This window comes from Rhincodon typus, chromosome 1 (assembly GCF_021869965.1).
Source record: "Rhincodon typus isolate 14 chromosome 1, sRhiTyp1.1, whole genome shotgun sequence".
Lineage (NCBI taxonomy): Eukaryota > Metazoa > Chordata > Chondrichthyes > Orectolobiformes > Rhincodontidae > Rhincodon > Rhincodon typus.
The window spans coordinates 151,282,224-151,302,657 of NC_063332.1; the positions used below are offsets into that span (position 1 = coordinate 151,282,224).

At 41.7% G+C, this 20,434-nt stretch overlaps 1 protein-coding gene across 1 annotated transcript in view; it reads left to right on the forward strand.

The window, feature by feature from the left end:
* Nucleotides 1-20,434, forward strand: part of inpp4b (inositol polyphosphate-4-phosphatase type II B) — a 718,933-nt gene that overhangs the window by 334,934 nt on the left and 363,565 nt on the right. The window contains exon 6 of the mRNA XM_048597564.1: nucleotides 1,867-1,985. Within this exon, the coding sequence (XP_048453521.1) occupies nucleotides 1,867-1,985 (119 nt within the window). The remainder of the gene's footprint in view (nucleotides 1-1,866; nucleotides 1,986-20,434) is intronic.

Sequence of the window (20,434 nt, forward strand, 5' to 3'; positions counted from 1 at the left end):
AGTATAGCTAAATAATCTCCTTGGAACCTCATCCTACATAGTGAGCTTGTGATCTTTACAGGTGGGAGGGCAAATGAGTAAATGATCCTACTTCCTCACTAATGAAGGCATACATTTTTACTCCAATAAGAAACAATGAACTTGACTACATCTCACTTTTTTTGGTAAATGTGTATTTTCCCTAAAGACGAAAAGGTTAGTAAAACTTACAGTAAAAGACTTCTTTATTTTATCAAAGTATAATTTTTCATTAATTCGTCTTAAGAGATCACTATATGTTAAGTATATCCTAATTAGAAATTTACTCCAATATGGCAGAATGAGAATTTGGTTTTGGTTTTTTATTTGAAAATAAATTGGAGATGAAAAGCTAGTGATCTTGAAGTTGTTAGATTGTGACATAAAATCCGTACTAGTTCACTGATGTTGTGTAGCCAATATGGAACTTATTTCAGACCAATATGGTTGACTCTTAAGTGACCTCTGTAGTGATCTAATAAACCTCTAAATTGTAAAATATGAGAATGAAATGTTCAAGAAGGAGGCCATCACCATCTTTTTCTCAGGGCTATAAAATGCAGTCTTGCCTAACAAGCACCAACAACCTGAGACTAATTTTTTTTAGATGAAATTGATCCATTTATTTTTATAGGTACCATCCTGCCACAACCAACAACGAGAGGAAATACTTTGAAATGAAGTATCACATGAAAGGAAGGGTGACACTATAGTTCCATTTAAACAAAGACCTTGATTAGCAGGAAGCTTTATCATTTAAAAGAAAATCATGTTCTTGACCAGTAAACTGAGTGGAAGGTGGCAAAAAAAAAGTATGGGGTTAATAGGACAGGCAGGCAGAGTAGGTAGGCAGTGCTGGAAGAATATTACTTATTTTTTTCATTAGTTATTTCATTTATAGATGAATTGTCAGTGTTGCCAGCTTAAGCAAATCATGCTAATTGTCTGTAACTTTTAATCCTACAGCATAGATTTAAACAAACCACTTGGATATTATTAGTAAACAGTATTTTTCCTTTAAAATCCTCCATGTTCCCTTCCACTGATATCACATTTCACTGGTGTGTTTGATTGCTGTGCAATGTTATTTTAACAGTGCTTTGGAGCATTCTGTTTAAACTACACTGAGGCACAGATTTCATTTCCTGAACTACATTCCTTCTGGCAAATGCATTAAGCAGATTGATCTGCACCAGCTTGTTACCAGCTGAGTCGGTTTTCCAAATGTTTCCTGTTCCTTTAGCTTACTTTTAAATGGGCAAAGCTCTTGTTTCTGTGAATCATTTGTTTTAAAAAAACACCATGCACAGTTCTTTGAAGCTTGTGAGTGATTTTATTCCGCTAGTTGTAGAATCATTCCTGTATGTGAAATAGAATTGAATGAAAGGCAGTATAGTACTAAAGCAGGGCTTCTTTACAGAGAAACTATTCCATTCTGTTGAAAGGTTTTTTTTATTGCTGCTTAAAATTATAGCAGATCGTTATGGGGTAACAGATGGTGAAGTGAGTTATTTCCTGATAAAACTTGGGTAGTGAATTAATACAAAGATACATTGTATGTGTGTGCACTCAGATCAGACAACTGAAGAACATTTGGCAGTAAAATATTGGCACGAAATCAAATAAAGGATGGTATAGTTTATGGAAAAGTCTCCAAACAAGCTTTGACATGTGACTTCCTTCAATAAGCTTTGCTTCCAAGGACTTCCTTTAGTTGGAAAGTTGCTCTCTACAGCAGTGTGTTCTGCTGAGGCTAAATCTAGTCTGTCCAATGCTGAGGTATTTTTTTTCCCCTGAGTTTTCTGTTAGAAAGATAAGCTTACAATTCTTTTTTGCATTTTTTACCAGCATGCAAGGAACTAGTGGCAACAACTCGTGATCGGAAACCAAATTCTTTTGTGCAGATCACTGTCATAAATCCTACACAACAGAGTCTGACCAGATACTCTAATACTGAAACAGTGGAGGTAAGTGGTCTTGTATGTACTTAATTTTAGTTGCCTTTTGTATATAGATTTGCCTTGTATCTGTATTGGCACATTTCTGATGTTCTGAAAACAGCATTGTCACTCCATAAAACAAGCAGACTGTATTTTGGAGTTAAAACGTTAACGTTTTAGCAGTAAACAGTTCAAAGCTTTGAAGCTCTGAAAAAACTGTATTAGCACAATTTTGATGCAACGAAGAATCATGTGGTCTGGAAGCCTGGATTGATTAGTAGCTTTTTAGTAGCTAACTTCATATTTCATATAACTAAGAATAATCATACCTTCAGTAAAATGTAATGAAAATATTTCATATTTTGACCTAAATGGGGAGGATTGTGATATGTGGTACAGTTGACAACATGCATGTAATCCTCCTGTTACCGACAGCAATTTTTAATGTAAGTGGCATTGAATTCTGCTACCCGATTATATGTATCGGGTGGCAGATTTCTATGCTATTCCTGTGGTTTTTATGCGTTGTAAACTCTGTTGACTGATCCTGTTTCTCCTGGATCTCTGTTAATTGCACATCGTTGATTCTGGGAATCCACTTGCACGAATTAAGATGTGCTAATGCATGATGATGAGTTGATCACTAAGCTCTCCAATGTGCTTCATGGCCTGTGATATTGTAGTACTCTTTGATATCTATGTATACAAAGGAGAGACCTGCTGATGCGCACTGCATAGTTTGTATTTATAAAGCTGTCTCTAAACACCTAACAATATTAGTGATGGCAGAATGCAAAAGACAGAGTGGATGGTGTATAAGGATGGCAGGCCCCTTGTTTACATAATACTTACACCAGCATCCAGGAATAGCATGAAAAGGCACTCTTTTATGCTTCTCCAAAATGCAAATACAGGGTAAATAGTTGAACAAGGTATGTATGTCTCAAAGTTTTGGATGCCATTCAAGGGCAGTTATTTATTTTTGCTACAGATTGCCCATAATAGAAACAAACTGAGCAGCTTCTAGCTGTGCAACTGAAGAAAAGTGTTAAAAGATTTTTTTCAAGCGCAAAATATATTTCCCCAAGAACAAAACTTGAAAACTGCTGAGCTCCTTTCAATCGAGGAGAAAATGACAGGTGCTGAAGATTCTTTGTCTGATCACCGAGCTCCCTGTCGACTGCAGATCCAGCTGCTGCAAGTTAAACCTTTGGTCACTTTGAGACTGTGACTTCTTATTTCAAACCACTCACTGTTCTCTTTGATTTCAACATTTCACTGTGTGAAAGCAGTTTTGATTTCACTGATTTCAGCAGATAATTGAAATGCAGTGAAGTAATTTTCTTTGAAGAACGGGAGATTTGTTCAATGAAGCTAGTGATCTCCATTTCGGGATTTCCAGATTTCTGTGATAGGAAGTGTTGCAATTCTGCAAGAACCAGTGCCGGAAGTCCAGTTCTAGAGCAAAAGATTGATATTTCTTGGTAGGATTTGAAGTATTTTCTGGAATTCGTAGGCTATCTAACTGATCCATAAAGTAGAAAGAAGTATTATTTTTCAGCAAAAGTTCATTATTCAAATGAATTAATTATATTCACACTCTTCAATTACATAGTTTTGAAGGAAGTGTAAGATGAAATAAATTTATAATTTTCGTTTTTTCCTCTAATTGCCATTCAGTTATCACCTCTCCGATTGCTGGGGTAGAGTCTTAGAATCATAGAATCCCTAAGTGTGGAAGCAGGCCCTTTGGCCCAACAAGTCCACACCAACCCTTGGAGCATCCCACCCAGGCCCATCCCCCTATAACCCACCTACACTACACATCCCTGAACACTACGGGCAATTTAGCATGGCCAATCCACCTAGCCTGCACATCTTTGGGTTGTGGGAGGAAACCAGAGTACCTGGAGGAAACCTACGCAGACATGGGGAGAATGTGCAAACTCCACTCAGATAGTCGCCCGAGGGTGGAATTGAACCCGGGTCACTGGCGCTGTGAGGCAGCAGTACTAACCACTGAGCCACCGTACCGCCCTATGGGCAACAAAAAGAAGCACGAATAACGGTTGATTCTTATCCCAACTTCAATTCGTGGATACCGAAGCCAATTATGTTGAGTTCAATAGTAGATATTTTCCATCAAGGTCACTGAGAGAACTTTCCTAAAACTAAAGATTTAAAAATTTTATCTTTTTCTCTGGTCTGAGTATTTAGACCTTAAATGAAATTGTTCACTTTTTTGTTAAATTTCTTTTTTAATTATCCTTTGTTATAAACCATGCTCGACTAACAAAAGAATTTGGCATTCAGAAGAAATTGTAGTGTTTACAATGGAAATTAGTTAATATATAAGTTTCCTTTTTTCTTGTAATAATTTTGTTTTTGCTAAGCTCTGGAATGAACTGTTCTTGAAGCATATTAAAACGACTTAGCCTCAGCAGCCTCCTGTGGTCAAGAATTCCTCAGGCTCTCCCTTTCTGAGAGAAGAAATTCCTCCTCATCTCTTGTCTTAAATGTGCGACCCATTATTCTAAGATTATGCCCTCTGGTCCTAGAATCTCCCACAAGGAGAAAGAATCTTTCTGCACCTCCCCTGTCAAGTCCCCCAGGAATCTTGTATGTTTCAATAAAGTTGCCTCTCATTCTTTTACATTTCACTGAGTATGGGCCCAACCTACTCAATCTCTGTCCATAAAATAGGATAGCCACAGAGACTGAGGAACCACCACATGTTAGCAAAAATGGGCTGTGTGCATCACTCTACAACCTCCCCATCATTCACCCACACTATATGGTCAACTGACACTGCTTGCAGAACTTACAACTATGACACATACATGACAGAAGAAGACTTGCACTTGCGTGCTTCACACATGACCCATGGAAATTGCATGAATAGTGGTTTTCCTTCAGCCAGGAGCAGCTTTTCATGCTTACATGCTGATAATTTCAGTGTTATTGATGTGGCTGCGTTCAGTCATCAATCACCTTTGTCCAGCATCTGACCAGTCAACACCCTCAGTCTGAATGCAAATGAAATGGGCAATGCCATGACTGCAAATGCAAGGTACCTGCGCTTTGCAAACAGCTGCTTAATGTTTTTGTCACTACAGTGTGCTGGAGTTCAGCAACATTGGATCTTGCACTTTCAGCTGTCAAACTGACATCCCACCCACGCTGGGCATTGTTCCACCCATTTATTGGTAACATTTAGCATTTGGAAAAGGAAAGTTGGCTAACAACTCAGATCACGCTAGGCATCATAAGTACTGGGCCAGTCGGGTTGGCACTTAAGCCCCACTCCCCACCTAAGCTGCATGTTCTGTATTACCTCTCACTACACTAACAACCCATTTCAGCCTGCTTCCCCAGAGCAACAACTCTTCACATTGAATTTCGGGTATAACTGTCCTCCCTCCCCTGAACCTCAAAATTGCACCTTGCAGATCCCCACCCTGTTCTCTTATGCTCCCCCTGTGAAGGCCATTGTGGTGGTCACAGTTAACAAACCCCCTCTCATAGCCTACTATACCCTCTGAAGTAATTCTGAACTCCACCTGTTCAAACCCCCCATCATTGTCCTTAGTCCTACCACTAAACATACCTTGCCCAGCTTCTACCATTGATTCCCTGATGTCCCTCCAGAAATATTGATGGATGGACACCAAGGACAGCATTCTTTCTAGACCTGTGACTGGCTTCAATGATCATTTCCTAGACATGCCTGACCAGACTGCTGACTGCTTTTGCTAGCCCTACAGGACTGACCACTGAACACTCCCCAGACCATACTGGAACATTTTCCAAAAGGGGCCATTAATTATGATGGAAGCCCTGGACTCTGTTAAGGACTATACCTGTGACTGATGGTACCAGGCCTTCTGATGGACAGCAAAATGCACCCACTGGCCTTTCCAGGCACTTTTCCATCCTGGCTGGAATGAGGACTGCCCCCAACCAGATTCCAACATGCTAATTTCATTGAATGAACATGCAGTGTATTTGCCATGCAGGCAGTTTGCATGTGTAGATGCTAGATTGCCATCTAGGTGTGCCATTTACCAAGATGCTCACACCCCCATCATGTTCCAGCATTAAGCATGGCAAGCAGTCTGTCTGTGTCTGTGCTAAGGAACCCACTAATATGGCAGTAGTGGCAGCCTTTGGTTCTAGCCAAATGCCAATGTGCATGACACAGCATTTCGAGGCACGTCAAAGCAACACACGGATGGTGTGAGTTTGCAGGTAGGCCCTAAATGACCAAGCACTGTGAGAACAACTGAGCACGCCGAAGATTCAACTTCGTCTTTTTTGTGAGCAAGGTTGCTATCCATGCATGCAAAGTGTCCCTGCTGCAACCTTGTCAATGCATGCCTACGCCTCATGAGCAACCTGCCAGTGTTTTGGAGAGGTGCTTAAGATGGGATGGTAGTGTCCTTAGATGAAGGATGTACCACGGATTGTGCCTTGAGACATTGCTGCCCTGTGTTCAAGATGGAGATGGTTCAGAGCATGAGGTGAGCTGAATCCACCAGTTAAACATACAGGTTTCCTTTTTGAGTTTTCCTGACATCTCGCTTCTTTGGTGAGTTTGGTAAAATGAGAGTCTGAATATTAATGAGGCAAATTGTTAAACAAGGCTTTTTACAATCAATAATGACCATCAATTTGCAACTCACCGCTGTCCAGGGAGAATCTCTCCATTTGAGAAAGGCATAAAAGACAGATCGAGATGATATCGACATTGAGATGAGCCTTACCACACATTGGCCATAGACCACGTCATTCAGTCCCCTTTAAGATTCCACCCATTAACTTGTATTTTATTCTTCACCTGTGCTTTAAAAGGAGTTATAGATTTTCTGTCAGACTCATTCCATTGCTAGGTTACATTCGGGGACTAACTCGTTAAATGTTACAGCTTCCAAAATTCAAAATGTGATTTCTGGTGCTAATTTTTATGACTCATTGTCATAGTTTCAAATAAATTGTGAAAAAATTAAGACTTTTACTGTTTAGCTTATCTTAGGAAACAACAAGCATGGTTTTCCTTACTTGGCTTTTTTAAATCAAGAGGCAACCAAAAATACTTACTGTTAACATTGGCCCTTCTATCATCCTTTTTCTGACTGTTCAAGAGGAACAGAATATTATTATTATAGCTACTTCGCTAGCTTGGAAAATTAACAAAAAGTGATTGGAGGAGAGCAAGGGAGGAATTTCAGAGCAGCATGATAGACTGTTGCTTTGACAATCTTACATGCTGTGCTGTAGAACGGTAAAACAGAAGTTCCCTGTGTGGCAGATACGTGATCTGAGCTACAGGGAAAGCAATGATATAGAGGCAGAGAGAGGAAAATGTGGTTTGTAGCAGCTGCTTGTTAAGATGAACACTGGTGTACTGTTCAGCTTCTTGTGTTGATGGATACTCACCTTAATGATCCCAGGAAAAGTACTGGAATGTCCAAAGGAAGGTGTGAAAATTTACTTTAAAATAGAAAAAGGAAATAGTTTAGACCTTGGCTACATCATTGCCATTGCCATTACCATTCTGTGAAACTACAAACTTCCTGTCTGTCTTCTCTCCCACCTATCCCCCCCCTCCCACCGTACTGACCAATCCCCACCACTCCCTATCTGCACTCACCTATCACCAACCCCCCCACCTTCCCCAGCCCCACCCCTCCTCTCTCTATTTATTTCTGAGCTCCCTTCCCTCTCCCCATTTCTAAAGAAGGGTACCGACCTGAAATGTCAACTTCCCTGCTTCTCTGATGCTGTCTGGCCTGCAGTGTTCCTCCTACTCCACACTGCACATCTTTGGAGTGTGGGAGGAAACCGGTGCATCCAGCAGAACCCGACACAGACATGGGGAGAACATGCGGTCTCCACATCAACAGTCACCCGAGGCTGGAATCAAACCTGGGCTCCTGGCATAGTGAGGCAACAGTGCTAACCACTGAACCACCGTGCTGCTCATAAGAGAAGTTCTCTCTTATTTCTTCCACAGTCATTTTAAATACAATTTCCAAGAAACAGGAAAGCCTGAAATAGAAAGTTTTTCGTCGAGACGACTATATTGTGATCTGTATGTACTGATCTCACATATCACAGTATTTCGTGGTTCCACATGAGTAACTTGATTGACAGAAAGTTACCCAGATGAAGAGACAAGTATTGAAAGCAGTTACCAAAGATATTTTCATTTTGCATTAATTATAAATAATTATAGAAATAATTGAAAGGAGGACACCAACTGGTCTATCAAGTTTGACCTGTACTAAAGTGCAACTAACTCCACACTTCACTTCCTTAAGGCCCCTCACCCCACACTCTGTCAATAATCTGCTAGATAAGGAAAATAAGATAATAAAACAGTGCTCCAAAATAGCAGGAAAAATAAATTTAGGATATCTTACTGGCCCCTGAGGGTAATAAAACAAGATTCAGTACATCACAGTGATTGGGTGATACCTTCGTTGGTACTACTTGTGTGAATGTTGGGCTGTTACCAAATTAGAATCTTATTCAACAATATTTTGAATGTTTACAACAAACCTAAGAAAACTAACTTTTGTAAGCTGGTATATATTTACATAAAAGTCTGGTATAAAAATTGAGTTGGAATTTGGTGTTCCTGAAAATATTTAAGTAAATGGGCTCTGGAAAAGTTGGTGTCAACCCAATTGCTGAGTAACGTTAATAAGCACAAATGAGACTGTAGATTGACTATCTCTTTGGAAGTTTAACTAGTGTAGAAAGTAGCACATGCACTGATGGTGTATCGGGGGATATGCTTCTGAAATTTGAGTGTTGGAAGATTGTTTAAGACAAGTGCAAAGAGCAGTATTCTGCTACAGGCTCTCCAAGCATGGGATGCATGAAGATAAATGTTGGGTATCTGAGTTTAATTTTCTCAACTTTGTTACTGTACTAGGTAATGTCCCTGAAGGGTTAATGTTGCAGACTCATTATGCTCCAACGAATCAGATGACAAGAAGTGGCAGATGGCATTTAATTTGGATAAATGTGAGGTGTTGCAAGTTGGTAAGGCAAATCAGGGCACGACTTGTACACTTAATGGTAGGGTCCTGGGGAATGTTGCTGAACAAAGAGACCTTGGGATGCAGGTTCATAGTTCCTTGAAGGTGGAGTCATAGGTAGACAGGGTAGTGAAGAAGGCGTTTGGTACACTTGCCTTTACTGGTCAGTGCATTGAGTATCAGAGTTGGGAAGCCATATTGCAATTGTACAGGACATTGGTTAAGCCGCAGTTAGAATATTACATGCAATTCTGGTCTCCCTGCTGTCGGAAGGATGTTGTTAAACTAGAAAGGGTGCAGAAAAGATTTACAAGGATGTTGCCAGGGTTAGAGGGTTTGGGCTGTAGGGAGAGGCTGAATAGGCTGGGGTTATTTTGCCTGGAGTGTCAGAGGCTGAGGGGTGACCTTATAGTGGTTTATAAAATCATGAGGTACATGGATAGGGTGAATAGTCAAGATCTTTTCCCCAGGTTAGGGGAGTCCAAAAATAGGTGTAATAGGTTTAAGGTGAGAGTGGAAAAATGTAAAAGAGATCTAAGGGGCAAGCTTTTCACGCAGAGGGTGGTATGTGTATGGAATGAATTGCCAGAGGAAGTGGCAGAGGCTGGTACAATTAAAAGGCATCTGGATTAGTATATGAATAGGAAGAGTTTAGAAGAAAATGGACCAAATAGTGGCAAATGGGACTAGATTAATTTAGGATATCTGGTCGGTTTGGATGAGTTGGACTGAAGGGTCTGTTTCTATGCTGTATATCTCTATGATTCTATGACATAATAAATGTTTTGGTGACGATAAGGCAGAGTATCTCGTTTTAGTCTACAGATTTCCTCAATCTTAAGTGTTTAAGTTGTAAATTGTTCCTAAAGTTATCGTATAAACACACTAAACATTTTTATTTTAAGATTACAAGTCTTTTGTTAAGACGTGAAAGTGGTTGATCCTCTACCATTGTAAACCGTTTGCGCCCTTAGACCCAATCAAAGGAAGAGTATTGGTGGCAGCATTCTTCTGCCACAAATACCACAGTTGTGTGGTTCACAAACAATTTCTGTTTTAAACTGTTTTCGGCCTAAGTGACTTTTCTTCATTTCTCTGATTTAAGCTGTAAAAAAATGTCACTTCTAATTTCATTGATTTATTTTGTTAGTGTCATCAAGTTCAGGATGTTGACTGCTCCATTCAAAAAATATTGAGTTGAATCTTATGATATTTTGACTTAAGTGCCATTTTCATGAAGTTTCATGGAGGGTTTCTCTTTGTGAGGCCAAAGACAATTACTCACACCATTGTCCAAAAACCTGCCTCATTAATTATCTGCCCCAATCCTGTGCAGTCCCTCTTGTCTATTGCTAGCCTGATTCTACCACTCCCCAGAACCAGAACTCCCCATTTGCTGCGAAACCTTTAACGGCTGTCGAGAGTGGTCTGCAGAGGAGCCACCCTGCAGTTTGTCAGATTTATCCCGTGTGTGGCAGTGAAGGGGAAATTGATTTGCGGTTGATTATTTGTTTTGATTATTTTGCGGACAGGGACCTTCAGATCCTGGTGGATAGGGTGGCCCATCTACCTCAGGATCAGCAGTGGAGAGTCTAACGCAAGACTTTGCCAGCCTGGTCCAAAATTGCCACCCTGGCCTAGGCTGCCCAGAGAAGCGCCTGGCAGGGTAGGAAGAAGGTCAATGATTTTCTTTGTCAGGGTGGAATTGATGTTAAGGTGATGACCCTCTTCCTCATAGGGATTGAGGCTAAGTGTCAGTCACCCCACCACCCTCTGTGACTCTTTCTACACTATTATGGGTCAATTTTCATGGACTGAGTCAAAGGGCGGGATTAAGTATAAGTGTCAGGTATAAGTGTCACTATCATCTTTATTACTCTATCACTGCCACTACATGCACCTCCCACAAAGGCTTATGCTCTACCACACTCACTACTGTCTGCAACAACATCTTTCCTCACTTGCACTCAACCACCTCTTTACCCCCAGGTCAGTAACCGTGCATGGCCTCTGCACTTTCGACTCACTCATTCAGGAAATCTCATCACCTTTCCCCATCTGTACCAGCACTAATCATTGTGCCACCCACTTGATCTCACTTAATCCCGCCCTTTGACTCAGTCCATGAAAATTGACCCATAATAGTGTAGAAAGAGTCACAGAGGGTGGTGGGGTGACTAACACTTAGCCTCAATCCCTATGAGGAAGAGGGTCATCACCTTAACATCAATTCCACCCTGACTCCCCCGACCCCCCAAGCTGCCTGACCATGCCCAAGTCATTGTATTGTTAGTAGAGGCTCCTGCAGTGTCTTTGCCATGTAAGCTGCTAGAACATTTTATAGGTGTAACACTAACATGGCATGATGACATGCAACAACATGTCTAACCCCTTGAATGGTGACTGCTGACAACTGTAAATAACTGCCTGGTTTTGTGCCTACTCTAAAAAGTGAGGCTGGGCAAGGCAGAGCTACTGTGAACATTCAAGTATGCACAATGTGAGAGCTAGGAGAGCAAGCGAGGAGTTCTGAGATGCAGCATGATCCAATCCATCAGCTGGTGGGTGCCTGCCATTGTGTGCAAACTGCAGAAGTATATTTTAAGTGGATCAGAGATGTGCCACAATGGTGCAGAGAGGCTGGTATATGTCAGATGCCAAGGTCTTTGGACGTGTGTGCATTTGGCCACTATCCTTAGCATACCTCGAGATTTTGGTGTCAGGGTTTCAAGATGGCAGACCAGAGGAGCAAGTGGTGAGCCGGAGTCACCACGTACCTGCTCAGAATTTATGTTGGGGATTCTCGGCACCTAGTTTCTATCCAACGGATGGCAGAATAGGAACCTGTATTTAATGAGGTGAGATTTGATGTTAATGAGGATGTTAACAAGCAATGAACCCATTAATAGGCATTGTGATGCTCCCTAATGAGAATCTCATCTTGACACCCAAAACTCTGTTGGAATGCAACTAATAGCCCTGGAAAAGGTAGCAGTAAATTGCATTCTTGAACCACTGCAATCTATGTGGTATAGGCATTCCCAAAGTGCTGTTAGGGAGTGAGTTCCAGGATCTTGACCCAGTGGCATTGAAGAAACAAAGATATTGTTCCAATTTATGGACATTTAAAGAGTCAAAAATTGATTAGGGATAGTCAGCATGGTTTTGAGTGAGGAAAAATGTCTGTCATAAAGATTGAGTTTTTTGAGGAAGTTACCAAAATGATTGTTGATGGCAGAGCAGTAGATGTTGTTGATTTAAATTTTTGTAAAGCCTTCAACAAGGTTGCGCATGGTAGACTAATTATTAAATTTAGGTCACATGGATTCAGGGTGAGCTAACAGCAGGAGACAGTGAGTGGTGGTGGAGGGTTGCATTTTGGACTGGAGGTCTGTCACCAGAGGTGTTCCTCAGGGATCAGTTCTGGGTTCTCTTTTGTTTGTCATTTATATAAATAGAATATAGAAGGCATAGCTAGTAACTTTGCAGGTGACACCAAAACTGGTGGCATAATAGACAGTGAAGAAGGTTTGCTGAGATTACAAAGGGATCTTGATCAAATGCGTCAATGGACTGAAAAATGGCAGATGATCAATCTAGATAAATGTGAGGTATCGGATTTTGGTATAACAAACAAGGGTAGGGCTTATACAATTAATGGTGGGGCCTCGGGTAGTGTTGTAGAACAGAGGGACCTAGGGGTGCAGGTACATAATTCTTTTTTACATTCATAGACAGGCTGGTTAAAAAGGTGTTTGGCACACTTGCCTTCATTGCTCAGTCCTTTGAGTATGGGAGTTGGGTAGTCATGTCGAGATTGTACAGGACATTGGTGAGGTCTCTTTTGGAATACTGTATCCAGTTCTGGTGATTCAGTTATAGGAAGGATATGATTAAGGTGGAGAGGGTTCAGAAGACATTTACCAAGATGTTGCCAGGTATGGTAGGTTTGATTTATAAAGAAAGGCTGGATAGGCTGGGACATATTTCACTGGAGCGTAAGCGGTTGAGAGGTGACGTGATAGAAGTTTATAAAATAATGAGGGGTATAATTAGAGTCAACGGTAGTTGTCTTTTCCCTAGGATGGGTGATTTCAAGACACGAGGGCACATTTTTAAGGTGACAGGATAGAGATTTAAAAAAGACATGATGGGCAAATTTTTTACACAGAGTGATGTGCAGGTGGAATGAACTTCCTGAGGAAGTGGTGGATGTGGGTACAATTACAACATTTAAAAAACATTTGGATTGGTGCATGAATAGGAAAGCTTTGGAGGGATAGGGCCACGAGCAGGCAGGTAAGACTAGTTTGGTTTGGGATTAATTTCAGCATGGACTGGTTGGACCAAAGGGTCTGTTTCCGTGCTATATGCCTCTTTGAGTCTAGATCAGGATGGAGTGTAGCTTGGAGGGGAATGTGCAGGTCGTGGCGTCCCCATGTGTCAAATACCCTTGTCATTCTAGACGACAGATGTCACCGGTCTGGGAGGTGTAGTCTTAAGATCTTTGATATTTGTTGCAGTGCATTTCATAGATGATGTAGCTGTTAGTCCACTCTGCGTCATTGGTGGAGGAAGTGAATGTTGAAGATATTCAGTGAAATTCCAGTCAAACAAACTGCTCTGACCTGCATGGTGTCAAGGTTTTTGAGTGTTGTAGGAGCTGCACCCATCCAGGCAAGTGGATAATATTCCATCACACTCCTGACTTGTGCTTTGTACATGATGTACAGCATCGAGGAGTCAAGAGGTAAGTTACTTTCCTCAGAATTCCCAGCATGTGGCCTTGTTTTTTTTTGCAGAGACAGGACAGGCTGGGTCTGTGTTCATTGGAGTTGAGAAGAATCTTATTGAAACACATAGAATCCTGCAGGGACTGACAGGGTAGATGTTTTACCTTGTAGGGGGGATTAAAATTAGGTGCACAGTTTAAAAATAAGGGGTTGCCCAACTGCATAACCATTCCTTCACTGTTGCTTTGTCAAAATTGCAGATCTCCTTCCCTCATAGCACTGACGTGTTTATGCAGTTCATGCCATACGTGGATTGCGACATTTCAAGAAGACAGCTCATCACCACCTTCTAAAGGGCAAATGCCCACATCCCATTAATAAATTTTAAAAATATGGAAGCAATGATAACATTTTCTCTGAGTGCCATGAGTCTTTGAAACTCACTTCCCAACAAAGTGCTGGAGTCAAACAAGGGAAGCAATAATTAATAGGAGTTGTAATATTAGTAGGATGGAAATATGGAGTTGAGGTCATAATCAGATCAGCCATGATCTTGCTTAATAACAGAACAGGCTCGAGGATTCAACTTGCTTACTTCTGCTGCTAATTTATATGTTTGTAAACAAAAAATTGAAACAAGCAGGTTATTACTACAGCAGACAAATTGAATGTGCACTTTTTCTGGCAAATTGACACAGATGTTTTCAGCAGTAGTGTTCAAATCATCCTTTTTGCATTGGGCTTGTTTTTATATGCATATCACAGAATAACAAAATTGTTACAGTGCAGAAGGATGCCGTTCAGGATGCCTCTGAATGAGCATCATGGCTTAATGCTATTGTTCTGCATTATCCCCATTATCCCCATCGTCCTGTACATTATTTCTATTTAAATAATCATCTGATGTAATCTTAAAATGCATCAATTTAACCTGCCATACTTCCAGACAGTGCACTCTAGACCTAAATCACTTACTGTTTGCAAAAGTTTAATTGCAAAATGCATTTACTCCTTTTGTAAAGCTCTTTAAATTTCTGCACCCTTGTTCCTGATCCTTTTAGGAGTGTGAGCATTTCCTGTCTACTCTGTACAGACCTCTTATGATTTTGCAGACTTCAGTCAAATGTCCTCAATTCCTGTCTCGGAGGAAAATGGTCTCTACTTTTCCAATCTATCTTCATAGCTGAAGTTTCCCACTGAGGAACAATTTGCATAAACCTGTCTGCACTCTCTCACTGCATGCATATATGTGAATTTATACATGAATATTATCAATTTATTTTCCATCCAAATACGATGAACTGATTTGCAGTGCTCAAGTTTCCATTTTGACTTGCTAATGGGGATACAGTTTCTCATCAACAGATTCTTATCTCACATTTTGTATATAATATAATAGATGTCTACTTATATCTTGATTTAAGACCTTCCTTAATAGCTACATATAGAGCCACTGCAGTCTATTATTCAGCCATTGGGATCAATTTACCAAGAATTGCATAAGGAAATTGGGGGTGATCGATACATTTTTCTGCTGAATCCTTCCTCAATTGCTACAGCATTGACCTCCTCATAGAATCCCTACAGTGTGGAAACAGGCCCTTTGGCTCAACCAGTCCCACCCAGACCCATCCCCCCCTATACCACCTAATCTACACATCCCTGAACACTATGGGCAATTTAGCATGGCCAATCCACCTAGCCCACACATCTTTGGGCTGAGAGAAAACCGGAGCACCCAGAGGAAACCCACGCAGACACAGGGAGAATGTGCAAACTCCACACAGACAGTTGCCCAAGGGTGGAATCAAACCCAGGACCCTGGCGCTGTGAGGCAGCAGTGCTAACCACTGTGCCACCATGTTGCCTGATTAGCTACTTCAGCTGGTCTAGACAGCACTCTCATAAAATGTGCAGAGCTTCATTTGTATGTGTTTTAAAACAGATTACAGTGCCCTGGGATGATTTCCTGCCTGTTTACGACAGACCTCAGCTGTGCCTTCTGTTCACCCATTTAGAAGTGCAATGGGAGGATGTTCCTTGCCATCATTGTGCTCCTAATGAACTGGAACTTTGTCCAGTATCTATTCTGAAGTGTTCACAATACTGTTTCTACAATACACTGACTTAATTTTTGTTTTTTTGTTAAATATTGTCATCAGTATCCCAAAATCTGAGTAGCTGAAGCAATTGACAGGATCAGGCTGAAAGATGAAACTAAAGGAAAGTATTCTGAGCCCAGCTCATACTGGGCAAGTCAGATCCCAGTGAAATCTGGCTTGATATTATTATTGCAACTGGTTGCTGTGGTGATTAGTGATTAAACATATTCACGCGAGCCTGCTACTCCTCTTTAAAAGGTCACAATTTATTCCATGTTTGGTAAAAAAGCAAATATTTACATAATATATATGCAAAATACGGTTTAGAAAGATCTTAGTATAATCAGCGCAAAAACAATTGGGTCTAGGCCCGAAACGTCAGCTTTCCTGTTCCTCTGATGCTGCTTGGCCTGCTGTGTTCATCCAGCTCTGCACCTTGTTATCTCAGATTCTCCAGCATCTGCAGTTCCTACTATCTTAAAAACAATTCAACTGTTTTCTCAGCAATATTCACTACAGGTACCAGCATATGCATGTACATGCAGATTAGGAGCAAAAGTAGACCATTTGGCATCTCTGCCATTCAGTAAGATCATGGCTGATGTGACGTGTTTCATATTTCACATTCCCATCTCCTCCAACGACCCTTTATTTCCCTGCCTAGCAATGATTTATCCATCGTTGTCTTAAAAATATTTGGTGACTCCACCTCCACTGTCTTTTGAGGCAGTGTTCCAAAGTAACATAAACATCTGATAGAGGAAAAACAATTCTTTACTCTTTATCCTGAATGGGCAAGCCTTAATTTTAAAACAGTGGCTGTTAATTCTGGAATGACCCACAAGGGGAAACGTCCTTTGCATGCCCATCTTGTCGAGACCTTTTAGGGTCTGATACACTTCAATCAGGTCACTCATCATTCTTCTCATCTCTAGTAAACAAAGACTAGCATGTCCAGTATAACCTCATGAGATAACCAACTCATTCCAAGCTATTGGTGTAGTAAACCTTCTCTGAACCACCTCCATTGTACTTATATCCTTCCTTAAATAATGATAGCAAAAGTACACACAGTATTTGAGTTGTAGTCTCACTAACGCTCTGTATAACTGAAGCATAATGTCCTTACTTTTATGTTCAATTCCTCTTATGATAAAGAAAAGTATCCCATTAGACTTCCTGACTACATGTGGTACTCAGTCTCAGAGAAATGTTAACTTATCTTAACTCTTTAATTTCTCACTTAACTGACTCAGTCTAGTTTGATGGCTCAGAGATTTCTCTTCACTTCTGATGTCCAGGAGAATTCGACAAACTCTCACAATCTGAAGAATCTACAAACCTAACAAACTGTCCTCTGGCGGGATGAAACTGATCTTCTTAACTGAAACTTGATTCTTTTGAACTGAACTCAAACTATTAATGGCCCATGGACTTTTTTTTTGGTATGTTGAACTTTTCCAGAAGTTCAGCTTTGTAAGTGCATCATCAATTAACTCCACAGGTATCTGATTGAAGCATTTGACTTAAATCACATGCTTTCTTGGAAATGATATATTTAGTTCTCTGTTCTAAGTAACCTTTTGACCTTTTTCCAAAAAAAACCTCAGAACTGAAACTATGATTCTATTTTACCTCTACTTTAAAATCCAAATTCCAAATGATAATACATTGTAAACCTTTACCAGAAAAGATTAAAAGTACATTTTGCTGAAAAGCAATACAACCATACCCAGTTTCACCACACTGCTGTATTTCCAAAAGTAAAGGGACTGATTGATAGGAGCCATTTATCTAGGTGGACAGCAGATTCATGTACCTTGTTCATAGATATTCATTCATAGAGTCCCAACAGCGTGGAACTTCGGCCCAACATGTCCACACCGACCCTCAGAGCATCCCACCCAGACCCATACCCCTATAACCCACCTAATCTACACATCCCTGAACAGGCAATTTAGCATGGCCAATCCACCTAGCCTGCACATCTTTGGACTGTGGGAGGAAACCCATGCAGACACAGGGAGAATGTGCAAACTCCACACAGACAGTCACCCGAGGATAGAATTGAACCGGAGTCCCTGGTGCTGCGAGACAGCAGTGTCTAATCACTGAGCCACTGTGCCACCCTTGTCTTTTAGGTATTGTGACTTCGAGTGTAATCTTTTCAAATTCAGTAACTGCACCCTCTGAGATTTGTGTAGTTGTTATGGAGTTTCAGATGTTGGTGAAAGGAATGCCTGATTCTGAGCATCTGTGCCATTGTCAGTGCTGATGGACTGTGCAGACACAGGGAAAATGTGCAAACTCCGCACAGTCAGTCACCCGAGGGTAGAATCGATCCCATGTCCCTGGCACTGTAGAGCAGCAGTGCTAACAACTGAGCCACCATGCCATCCTGCCATGAGGTGTTAGGTTGGATGACCAAAAACTTATTCAAAGAATGTATTTTTTAAAGGAGTGCCTTGAAAGAGGATAAAGGAGTAGAGAGTTTAAAAAGTGGATTTCAGAGACTGGGGCCTTAACAGATAAAGAGAGTGGAAGATGGGAGGACAGGCAGGGGTGCATTGCAATTCCAGAGTGAGAACCCAGTAATACTTGGAATTGAACACACCAGTCATATTGGACTTCCATTTTGAAGCATACAAGATGAGTCATACCAGTTTCTATCATTCATAAGTTTTACTCATTTTTCCATCTGGGATACTGAGGTAACAAAGCAGCAGATGAGCTGAGGTATGGAGGAGTCAGGGAATGAGGTGGAAATTTGCAGTATTAGTGATAGTACAGATACAGATCTTGCCATCTTTTGGCTAGATGTGGCATCAGAGTTGTAAAGAGTTTAATTCAGCCTCTGAAAATTGTCAGGTATGGAGATGGAATGAGTTCCTTGGGAATGGAGTTTGTGACAGAGTCCAAAAACATTGTACCAACAGTATTTGATGACTGTATCAGTGCTGCCATGTGCTCCTGTGAGGAGCTTGAACAGTTCACCGACTTTGTCAACACCTTCCACCGTCCCTTCAAATTCACCTGGTCCATTTCTGACACCTCCCTCCCCTCCCTGCACCTCTCCGTCACCATCTCCCGTAACCGACTCACCACTGACATTCATTTCAAACCCACTGACTCCCACAATTGCCTCGACTACATGTCCTCTCGCCCACCCTCCTGCAAAATTGCTACCCCATACTCCCATTAGCTCTGCCTCCGCTGCATCTGCTCCCAGGATGAGGCATTCTACTGTAGGACTTCCCAGACATCATCCTACTTTGGGACCGTAGTTTCCCCTCCTCTGTATTAAGGATGCCCTCAACCACATCCCACTTCCCATGCTTCTGCCCTCAAACCCTCTTCCCCCAACAACCATGAGGATAGAGTCCCCTTGGACTCCGAACACAATGCATCATCCTCCGACATTTCTGCCACCTATAATCAGACCCCACCACCAAAAAGATATTTCTCTCCTCACCCCTGTCCACTTTCCACAGGGACCATTCACTCTGCGACTCCCTCGTCAGATCCACACTCACCACCAACCCCTCCACCACACCTGGTATCTTTCCTTGCAACCATGGGAGGTGCTACACCTCCCCTCATGCCTACGTTGAAGACCCCAAACAATCCTTCCAAATCTGGCAGAGATTCACCTGCACTTCATCTAACCTCATCTACTGTATCTGTTGCTCCTAATGTGGTCTGCTGTATATTGGGGAGACCAAACACAGACTTGGGGACAGGTTTGTGGAGCATCTGCACGCACCAACCAACCCGACCTTGCGGTTGCCATCCAATTTAACTTCCCCTCTCATTCCCATGGTGACGTCCATTCTTGGCCTCCTTCACTGTCAGAGTGAGGTCAAATGTAAACTGGAGGAACAACACCTACTATTTCCCCTTAGGAGTTACAGCCCAATGGCCCGAATATTGACTTTGCCAGCTTCAAAATCTCTTCACCCCCAACCTGTCCATCTTCTTACTCACCTATCCTCTCCACCCTTCCCACTGACCAACCATTATAACTCCCTAGCTACCCTTGTCCCAGCCCCACTCCCCCATTTATTTCTGGGGTCCCCACCCCCAGTCCTGATGAAGGGTTTCGGCCCAAAACGTTGACTTTCCTGTTCTCGGAATATGTTTGACCTGCTGTGCTTTTCCACCTCCACATTTATTGACTCTAGCTTCCAGCATCTACAGTCTGTACTGTCTCCAATATTTGGTGTGGTCTCACCAGTTGGCGTCAAGCATGGAAGTGAGTTGGAGAGTGTGTGTCTGAGTGGGGTTTGACGTAGGGTTTTGAGCGAAGGCTGAAAGACCTAAAATTTACGGAAACAACTGGGACAAACTGAGAGACTTGAGGCAGGCCTTTATGCAGCCCACCTCAGTGCTCGCCAATGCCTGTTGTTGCCTTGAACTTGCGTCCACAGGAAACAAGCCTGACTTTGTTCCTCAATAATGCTACCCCACCTGATTGGAAATAGGTTAAATCTGAGAGATAGTAGGAACTACCGATGCTGGAGTCTGAGATAACAAGGTGTAGAGCTGGATGAACACAGCAGGCCAGGCAGCATCAGAGGAGCAGGAAAGCTGACGTT